The sequence below is a fragment of the Pagrus pagrus genome (genome assembly GCF_965226575.1).
Source record: "Pagrus pagrus genome assembly, chromosome: 19".
NCBI classification, from domain to species: domain Eukaryota; kingdom Metazoa; phylum Chordata; class Actinopteri; order Spariformes; family Sparidae; genus Pagrus; species Pagrus pagrus.
Window position 1 is genome coordinate 24,822,200 of NC_140203.1, and position 10,652 is coordinate 24,832,851.

The 10,652-nt window shown below is 39.8% G+C and overlaps 1 protein-coding gene across 1 annotated transcript; it reads right to left on the bottom strand.

Moving 5' to 3' along the window:
• Positions 1-537: 537 nt before the first annotated feature.
• Positions 538-9,187, bottom strand: derl2 (derlin 2). Its single transcript, XM_084382814.1, has 7 exons — positions 9,060-9,187; positions 6,776-6,841; positions 5,878-5,951; positions 3,963-4,056; positions 1,977-2,172; positions 1,741-1,831; positions 538-1,075 (listed from the first exon to the last, which is right to left on the bottom strand). The coding sequence occupies exons 1-7, from the start codon at positions 9,150-9,152 to the stop codon at positions 970-972; spliced, it is 720 nt and encodes a 239-aa protein (XP_084238940.1). The 5' UTR covers positions 9,153-9,187; the 3' UTR covers positions 538-969.
• Positions 9,188-10,652: the final 1,465 nt, after the last annotated feature.

Consider the following 10,652-nt stretch of genomic DNA (forward strand, 5'->3'; position numbering starts at 1 on the left):
AGCATTCTCCTAAACAACTGAAGAAGCTGGAGACTTGTTTTAAAATGGAAAAAACAACAAAACGGCTCCCTCAGGACATCAACACGAAAATCCAGACAAAAATAAAAGGGCTCCACACAGCTCCTCTGGGTCTGCGGAAGCTCCCAGCTCCCAAATTGATTTGGCCAGATGAGCTATAGGGAGCCATTTTGTTATTTATTTTTATTTTTCAAAACAAGTCTCCAGCTACTTCAGCTGTTTAGGAGAGTGCTGCAATGCTGCCTTGCTGTGAGGCTCCAGAAATGTTTTGTAAAAAAAATGAAACCTCAGCTGACTTTCCATTGACAAGTGGGCTGAGTAGATAATGACTGACTTTTCATTTTTGGGTGAACTGTTCCTTTAAGGCTGTTTGTATCAAATGAAATAAAAATAGAGTACAGCCATGAAAAACCCAATGAAGGTGGAAGAAAAGCTGGACTAAATGAATTCAACTAATCTGTTGAGAGGTCTTTGGTTTCATGCAATACTACCTCATTTCAAAGAGATGAAACCAAAACATAATTTGCCACACACATTTATTTTTTAAAAAAGTGAAATGAAAAAAAAGCACTTGCCATCTGAATAAATTCATTTTGATAATATTTTACTGCTGTCATGTTTTCCTCTTTCATATGACAGTGGTTGTATATCAATATTTTTTCTGAGATGAAGACAAACATCACCCGAGCCCAAAGGCTCACCGTCCAAAGTTCCATTCGAAGCTTGAGTTCTCTCCAATAGTCTTAGAGCAACGATCTGGCATCAAGAAGAGTTTCTGAGGATGATTTAAGCCCAAATACAAACACAACAGACGGTTATCTCCAAACCAGTTCTGGTTGTTTGGCATTCTTCATCCAGAACTATACAAACACGTCAAAAACAAAGACCATGTTTGTCCCCTTCATCTCTCTGAGGGAATGTCCTTGGTAGTGACCTGATCTGAGGGCATATTTAACCTCCAAGGCGCTGTCCCTCTCCCCATGCAAAGCCTCCCGGGCGCTCCTCAGGCAGGGGGTTGTAGTTGGCATCCTCCTCTGGAGTGTCAAACAGCATCTTTCTGTGGGAGACACACAGAGGAGGAGGAGGATGAGGGATTTCTAAAGGCACACACATAGGGGGTGGCAGCTCTCAGAGGAACGAGGAAGTCAGTGTGATGATTCTTAAGGCCACACCTCATACATACAGAAAATACATCTCTGCACAGCTATTGAATTAAAAAAAGGTAGTTTTCATACAAGTTTCTTATATCCCCACAAAATGTATTCCTTTGTTTTATAGCTAAGAGTTAGTTTATAGCCTACCAATGAATATTAATAATCAGAAGAGATTTGTAAACTTTTCATTTGAATATGCTCACTATTATTAGCTCTGTCAATCAGCTTCCAGATCACAATAAAGGGAGAGAGAAGGAATGAAGAATGCAGATTTTGTTCTCAATATTTGTTTATCCAAAACTCATCACATTTAGATACTCTTTGGAGACCAACAGCAAATAAACTAACATGCATTTGGAAAAATCAGTCAGTAGCTATTCTCTGAAGTGTGTTCTTTCATTTGTTACAGGCATTTCTTCTGCTGGGCTTTACATGCTTCTCCATACATCTCCAATAAGCTTAAAAACTGTCACCACAGTCTAGCACTAAGCAAAGCATAAATGAGTCATCTTTTTTTTTTAGTTTCCTTGTTTGGGGTCCCCTCACTGTGTTTCTTACATGAACTTACATGATAGATGGGGTCTTCAGCCACCTTCCACCACCTGGCTGGTTGGGGAAAACATCCTCCAGAAAGAAGTAGACATGACCAACAGCGATACCTCAAGAAAGATAAAAAACAAAACAAAGAAAAAACAAACATTTTAACACCAGCACTATTCATACTGGACACCACCAACAACACCACTCCCCCTTGGTTCGTAGCATATCACCAAAGCACTAAGTAATGCTGACAGTGAGAGGTACCTAAAAGATCCACGATGATGGAGTTACCCAGCAGAAGTGAGAATCCCATCAGCACCCAGGGCAGAAAGGGTGCCTGGAAGTTCAGCAAGCCAAAGAAATTCATGCGCACGTTTGGGTTTCTCCGACTCCACACGTACACCAACATGATAGTGAAAGCTTGGCCCAGGAACACCAGACTCACAAAAGTGCCAAATATCTGAAACCTTGTTAAAGAACATGGTGAATAAATACTGTGAAGACTGAACAAAGCTGGTGCCAAAAGATGCTGTTTAAATAGGTCTAGCATTTAAATGATATGTTGATGGCCAGTTACTGTTGTGCCTCAGGAACAAGCAAGGTGGAGTTAGTGTTCATGACATCAGTGACAGACAACAGGACAATTTAGAGTAACCGATTAACCCAACTTTGTATGTCTTTGGATTGTGGGAAGAAGCCGGAGTGCCCGGAGAGAACATGCAAACTCCGCACAGAAAGGTCCTGCCCCAGCCAGGTCTTGAACCCGGGTCCTACTTGCTGTGGGGCAACAGCGCTTAACACGGCGCCGCCATGCTGCCTGTACATGGAAACATTCAGACTTATTTCTTGACAAATAATTTAACACAGTGTATCAGTATGCATAAAAAGAGGTCCACCCCATGGCTGTCAATGTGGATGAAAAAAAAAAAGATTAAACGAAAGCTGTTGAAGCTGTATTTTTGGGTTTAGTGTAATATAACTAATCATGAAGCTATGAGTGAGTAAGCTAAATCTTTATGGTTTTTAATCAGCTGCGGCTGCATGGATTATAATGTATCTAACAGGAAAAATATAGAATATTTGAAAGGAAGTTATTATGAGGTAAAAACAATAACGTGTGAAGCCCTTCAAGGTCTGACAGTAAGAATCGCTGAATGCTAGTTGGTCGTGTAGGTGCCTGTGTAACACCACTGACATAAGCCCACTGTTTTGACATGTCATTGCCAATCAACCAGCAACATTTCACTAGGTTAAGTGGTATGGCATTAAGAATGGGCATGGGGCACACCGGTGGTGTATAACTGTAAAAAGAGACCAGCTGTTTTAAAACGTACACAGCAGCAGCATATCATATTCAGCAGTGGCATACCACTGAGTGTCTGTGTATGACACTTGAATGGGAGGGGCATATCATCCTCCACTTTCTGATCTCTGCATCACTCACTACTATTTTAGCTTCAGATAAGAATCAATTGAAATTAGGGCTGCACCTAACAATTATTTTTTGTATCGATTAACCTATTGATTATTTTTTGGATTAATCTAACTATTATTTTTTTATTACTCAGTTTCACTTTTTTATTTCGTATTCGGTCTTGTCTCCCAGTTTATAACCTAGTAACGATCTGCCTCATCCTGGTTGTTTTCTGTCATTTTTAATCCCTCGATGAGGACAAACAATCACTGGTAGGACCAGCATGCCAGTAGCATAACAACATAGCAGTTTCGTCTTTCGGCAAACTGATCAGCGGGGGTTCCCAGCACATCACACACACGGACGATGGAGTGACACTACCACACTACCGCACCAGCCTGCAGCGTTTTGCTGCACTGCCGGATCCAGTGTGGTTCCAGCCGCCCTGGGATACTTCCGCTTCAAGCGCTCGAGCATTGCGGTAGTACTTCTTACACCCGACGCATCAATGCACGTTGCGTATATCAACATATTTATGTAATCGATTACATTGATGTGATGCACCAGCCCTAATTGACCTGTACACAGTACAAGTGCAGTGTTATGCAGTCATCAACAGAAGCAGCGTTTAAAATTCTGACCTGACCCGTAATAACAGCATTACAGTACATGCACGAACACACATCACTTGTGGAAGTCAAAGGGCACCATTAGCTGTACCAAAGAGCAGTCAATGTTGAGGTCAATGCAAGTAATAAATGACTGAATTGTTAATTAGGCTTCCTTATCTGCATGTTCAAATGCTTTTTTCAATGACACATTCACGTGAAGGATACAGTCATCAGAAGCCCACCAAAGAGGAACATGAAGACAAAGTCAGCCGTGCGTCCCCTGAAGGAGCCCTCCTCTAGCATACGACAGTATCTGTACCTGAAAGCAAACGTTAAGGAAATCTACAGAGAGATTCTGACATAAGAATGTTCAAGATTATATATATACAGTACAGACCAAAAGTTTGGACACACCTTCTCATTCAATGAGTTTCCTTTCTTTTCATGACTATTGACATTGTAGATTCACACTGAAGGCATCAAAACTATGAATTAACACATGTGGAAATATGTACTTAACAAAAAAGTGTAAAACAACTGAAAATACGCCTTATATTCTAGTTTCTTCAAAGTAGCCACCTTTTGCTCTGATTACTGCTTTGCACACACTCTGCATTCTCTTGAGCTTCAAGAGGTAGTCACCTGAAATGGTTTTTACTTCACAGGTGTGCCCTGTCAGGTTTAATAAGTGGGATTTCTTGCCTTATAAATGGGGTTGGGACCATCAGTTGTGTTGTGCAGAAGTCAGGTGGATACACAGCTGATAGTCCTACTGAATAGACTGTTAGAATTTGTATTATGGCAAGAAAAAAGCAGCTAAGTAAAGAAAAACGAGTGGCCGTCATTACTTTAAGAAATGAAGGTCAGTCAGTCCGAAAAATTGGGAAAACTTTGAAAGTGTCCCCAAGTGCAGTCGCAAAAACCATCAAGCGCTACAAAGAAACTGGCTCACATGAGGACCGCCCCAGGAAAGGAAGACCAAGAGTCACCTCTGCTGCGGAGGATAAGTTCATCCGAGTCACCAGCCTCAGAAATCGCAGGTTAACAGCAGCTCAGATTAGAGACCAGGTCAATGCCACACAGAGTTCTAGCAGCAGACACATCTCTAGAACAACTGTTAAGAGGAGACTGTGTGAATCAGGCCTTCATGGTAGAATAGCTGCTAGGAAACCACTGCTAAGGACAGGCAACAAGCAGAAGAGACTTGTTTGGGCTAAATAACACAAGGAATGGACATTAGACCAGTGGAAATCTGTGCTTTGGTCTGATGAGTCCAAATTTGAGATCTTTGGTTCCAACCACCGTGTCTTTGTGCGACGCAGAAAAGGTGAACGGATGGACTCTACATGCCTGGTTCCCACCGTGAAGCATGGAGGAGGAGGTGTGATGGTGTGGGGGTGCTTTGCTGGTGACACTGTTGGGGATTTATTCAAAATTGAAGGCATACTGAACCAGCATGGCTACCACAGCATCTTGCAGCGGCATGCTATTCCATCCGGTTTGCGTTTAGTTGGACCATCATTTATTTTTCAACAGGACAATGACCCCAAACACACCTCCAGGCTGTGTAAGGGCTATTTGACCAAGAAGGAGAGTGATGGGGTGCTGCGCCAGATGACCTGGCCTCCACAGTCACCGGACCTGAACCCAATCGAGATGGTTTGGGGTGAGCTGGACCGCAGAGTGAAGGAAAGAGGGCCAACAAGTGCTAAGCATCTCTGGGAACTCCTTCAAGACTGTTGGAAGACCATTTCAGGTGACTACCTCTTGAAGCTCATCAAGAGAATGCCAAGAGTGTGCGAAGCAGTAATCAAAGCAAAAGGTGGCTACTTTGAAGAACCTAGAATATAAGACATATTTTCAGTTGTTTCACACTTTTTTGTTAAGTATATAATTCCACATGTGTTAATTCATAGTTTTGATGCCTTCAGTGTGAATCTACAATTTTCATAGTCATGAAAATAAAGAAAACTCTTTGAATGAGAAGGTGTGTCCAAACTTTTGGTCTGTACTGTATATATATATATATATATATATATATATATATATATATATATATATATATATATATATTATAAGTATTAAACACAATAGTAATGATTAATGTATTAAACCCCCTTCCCCCCTTTGAGAAGGATACAGAAAAATCATATTGAACAGGAAATTGAAGCCAACTGGACCAAAAAACAGGAAGTTGGTTATTAGCCGCCATACCTAGAAAAAGAGAGAGGGAGAGCATTCAGCTGTACATAACATACACACACAGAGTGAGATCAACACATCCAGAGGTCATTTCCTTGGGTCCAAAATGTTTATCAGGCTGCTTTTTATTAGAGATGAGAGGCTTTGTTTAACTGCTTAATGTCAAGTCGACACAGTGATGAGGCCACAGGACATTTGAACAGTCAGATTCAGAAACCTTATTCGTTGTATAAAAAAAAACTAAAGAGAATAAAAAACTGACAAAAATGACGTCATATATATGGCAATAAAAAAAAATCAAGTGCTGTAATCTTAACTTTCAGCTTAAATGCAATGCAAAAAACAATAAAACACATCTAAAATCTGAAAGGAACTGAGTTAAGTTGCTGTATGTGACAATGCGCGTCCTGTTATGTGACTACTGCGCGTCCTGTTATGTGACTACTGCACATGCACAGTGTGATGTCGATTCTGAAAGGATATATTGTGCAGCCCTATAAAAATCCACTGACAGTCTCAGTAAACATGATGGATGTGCAGTATTTTTGACAAAAACTGATTCTTTTTTTAACACTGATTTTAGTCAATGCCCCTGTGTTGTAGGCTGCTGTCTGGCTCAGTGTGACCCTTAGTGTGACCGACTGCTGTGCCTATAATAGAACGCTGATGTTAATGTTTTATCTAAGATTTGATTGGCTGTATTGCAATATGATCCCTATTCATGTAGACGGATACCTGATGATATAGTGATATGATACAGACCAGCTGTGTGCTCTAGCAGTCAAACAAATGCAATTGAGGATGAAGTCAAGCAGCAGCTGGATCAGATTACTCACCTGGTAATTCCTTAGAATCAGATCCGGATTGAAGTATAACTGAAATGGTGTGATGATCTCGAGTTGCTATGAGAGAAGACAAAACAAAGATTATAAAGATTTCAAAGATGATAAAGGTGCTTTTCTTCGATATGGTTTTCTGATCTTGTTTAAATAAGCCTTACCCTGGTTAAGCTCTTAGCGGAGATAAGGCATTTACATGGGATGATAAAGAAGCCAGTCTCTTCATGGAGGCTACTTCCAATTATGGAAATCAAGTTTATCCCACAGTCTACATTTGCGGGGTATTGTTTTGGTGCATGCAAATAGATGGAAACTATACTTAGAATACAGGGTTTACATGACAGAACCAGCAGTCCATATACAGCCCGTATTCTGCTTTTTTTTATGTACAGATCACACTTAAAAAAGTCAATATTATCTGGTTACATTCTGTTTAAGTCTAACCTCATTGACAGAATATTTGAATGTGTGCACTCTTTCAAAAACAGACTTATTTAAGATTTTCTTTAAAAGGTAACTATTTCCAAAGACAATTTGGAATTTTTACTGGCCTTTGAATATGTAGATTTCAGCAGCATGAAATAAGTTGTTGTAACAGAACTTTCAGTGGTGTGTGGTATGAAACTGTGAAAACACCTTGTGAGGAAAATAAACGGTTTATCTCTGAATACTGAATGTGGTTTCAGCAGCTGTTTTTGAAATCACTCGATGCGCTCAAGCGCAGCCTCACATTTGTGCAACTGAGCTCCCTCCCTATACAGCTTAACAACCATTCACACCTGGGCTCATCTAGCCTTAGCAACCCACATGAAGGCCGGTTGGATCAACGACCCACAAGTGGCCCTAACGACTCTGAAACTCAGAGCTCACACGTGTCCTTAACGACTCTGTAAGGACACTCCCACACAGAGTTTAAAAGCCTGCAGCTCCTCCAGTTAATTAGAACTGAAGAAGCCTCTTGGATGAGAGGTGAAACGTCTTCAAGAAACTGAAACAAGTCCAGCTGCCTATGATACAGCACTTAGATTAACCATGACTGAGAACCTTCAACAACATTTGTGTATCAGAAACCAAGGGTGGCACATCAACACGTTATTCCCTGATTTTGACACATATCAGTCCGAGCACACTGTGAGAACAAGTGCAAAACAAAACAGTTTTCACTGATGCCTTCATCCGACACAGTTTTATTTTTATACTGGCGTTTTTCCCTCAAACACCGCTTATCATGTCACTTTTCATGACAGCGGTGTTGTCACTGCCCTCTCACCTTTCAGCCCCCTGCCTCTCTAAAACTAGCAAGCTCAACAACTGTTTTACTGGCACCAACCAATGATTCAGCCGGCCTATCACATTAAAGGCTGCAGCAAGACCCCCCCCCCCCTTTCTACTCCACTGCACTTTGGAGAGAAATATGGTACTTTTAAACTAAACTACATTTATTTTACATCTGGAATTACTTTGCAGATTCGTATTTATGCTGAAATATATAATTAGTTTATAACACAAAATGAAATGATGTTATTAAGAAAGAGTATAAGATGATAGTTACAATAAGCTCCACTAGGTCCATCTGAAACATTACACACACCTTTATTTATGTATCAACAATAATAATAATGTAATACAAGTTATATAATAATCTAGTACACAGCTCTGGAAGTGAGGATTCTGCATAATGAACTAATCAACTGCCTATACCTAGCTGATAAAAATTCAGGTAATCCTGTATATAAAGTCCTGTATTTTTACTCTGTTACTTAACACACAAACAGATACATACACGATGTGTAATAACAGATAATAAAACTCATGATACATAAAGATAATATTAGGTTATATTTACATATAGTACATATAGTACAAACACACAGACAAGTCTAGCTTAGCCAGACCCTGAAAGATGTCCAGTGTTGGTTCCTTTTACTGAGATCAGCCTACAGTCAGCTGTTACCTGGCAGCATTAACACCAAAAGACATATCAGTGAGTGAACCCTCAGTTAACTGCTAAGTTATGCTACGGAAACGCAATTTAGCCAGCGCTTACAATTCTGATTTACAGGTTAGATCAACCCAAGGCTCCAGCCACATGTAGATGCGATTTAATCTTTTAATAATTTGAATGAGAGGGTTAACATTCTGGATAACCAGGTTGAGACACGTATCCTTCTCGCAGGTGCTATAGCTAACCAGCTAGCAGCTAAGAAACGACGTTACGTCTATGTTAGGCGGCACCAAGCTATGCCCCCGACAACACGGTGATAATACGGATAAGTCTTACCACTGCAGCAGTTGTGAGGACACAGGCAGTTGTATATGCCCTGGTAACAACAGGAATCTGTAAGTACTCCTGTTGTAGTGTCTGGTAAGCCATTTTGGACAGACTGAAAGCTTCCGGCACTCTCTTGACACGTCATTCCACAAAGTGAAAGGTGTTGCGTTCAAGCACGTGGGACAAATTGGATACATGTCCACCACTCTCTCTGTATGTACAAACGTGTTTTTTAATGTGTATACTTTAAGCCGTGTGTGGTTGTGTTGATGGCATGATGTGTTTTTGTACTTCCTAGTTTCTGTATTTCAAGGGAGGGCTAACATGGCCGTCTTTGCATTGTTTTATTTGTTTTGTTTAGAGATATGAAAATGCGTCTTCAGAAGCACTATTCTATTTCTTTTTCTTTTTTCCTCTTTTTTTTTCATTTTGTTTTGTTTTTAAATGAATGATTCATTAATTGAGTGGTTTATATCCTCCAGCAGGACACTTTACTTTTCCTCCAGAGTCAGGAAACATCAGTGCAGACCCATCACACCCTGAATACAACCTGTTCCACCTTCTCCCCTCTGGGAGGCGTTACGGAGCAATGTATGCAGACACGAGAGCAGTTTCTTTCCACAGGCCACGATTATCAGTCATGATCATGATCAGTCATAGTGCCAGTAACCCTGTAACACTAAAATATCCACTTACCTGAAATTAAGCACACTGTTTTAACATGTAGCCTACATGCTGTACACACTTTATTCTGTGCACATACACAGCACATGCAAATACTGTTCATAAGCACCCACTTTATGTACATGCATTCAATATTTATTTGTTTACACTACTTGTAATGTTTACAATTTCCAGAAAGGCCTGACCCATTTACATTACATTCATATTACACGATGGTAGTTATTGTTGCTTTATATATTTTGCATGTGTGTGTGTGTGTGTATTATACATATATAACACACATTAAGCATTTATGAAACATCCCTAATAATAGTGAGATCCTTACGTGAAAAAATGTCCCATAGAACAACGTTGCAGAAAACAAAAATATAGAGATCATCTATGGATCACAGGGGGATTATGAAACGCCTGAACTAAAGAAGCAGAAAATAAATACAAAAAATATAAGAAAAAGGAAACTAATATTATGAGGAGATGTAGGAAGGACTACTATAGTAAAATGATAGATGATTGTTATAGATATGGTTAATAAATGTAAAAACAAGATGTCTACTGACTTGAATGAAATAGACATGACAGTAGTGAAAAGGGTTATTGATGGGATTTCAAAACCACTAACATACATCTGCAACCTGTCATTCCAAACCGGTACAATAAAAAAAAAGTTTTTAAGGACAGACTGGACAAAGTTATTTTTGAACACAAATGACTTACTGACAGTCAATATGGATGCAGACCAAACAAGTCAACATCACTGGCATTAATTGAATCAATTATGAAAATCACAAGCTCCATAGATCATAAAAAACATGCTGTTCGGGTATTTCTGGACCTCAAAAAACCTTTGACACAATCAGTCATGAAATACTGATTAATAAACTGAAACAATATGTTATCAGGGGCATAGTATTGAATTGG

Coding starts and splice junctions, on each gene's coding strand:
- derl2 (XM_084382814.1), bottom strand. CDS start 9,152: ATGGCTTACCAGACACTACAACAGGAGTACTTACAGATTCCTGTTGTT. Junction 4,057..5,877: donor CTGTTCAATATGATTTTTCT/GTATCCTTCTCA, acceptor GTTTGCTTTCAG/GTACAGATACTGTCGTATGC. Junction 1,076..1,740: donor CTGAAGACCCCATCTATCAT/GTAAGTTCATGT, acceptor TGTCTCCCACAG/AAAGATGCTGTTTGACACTC.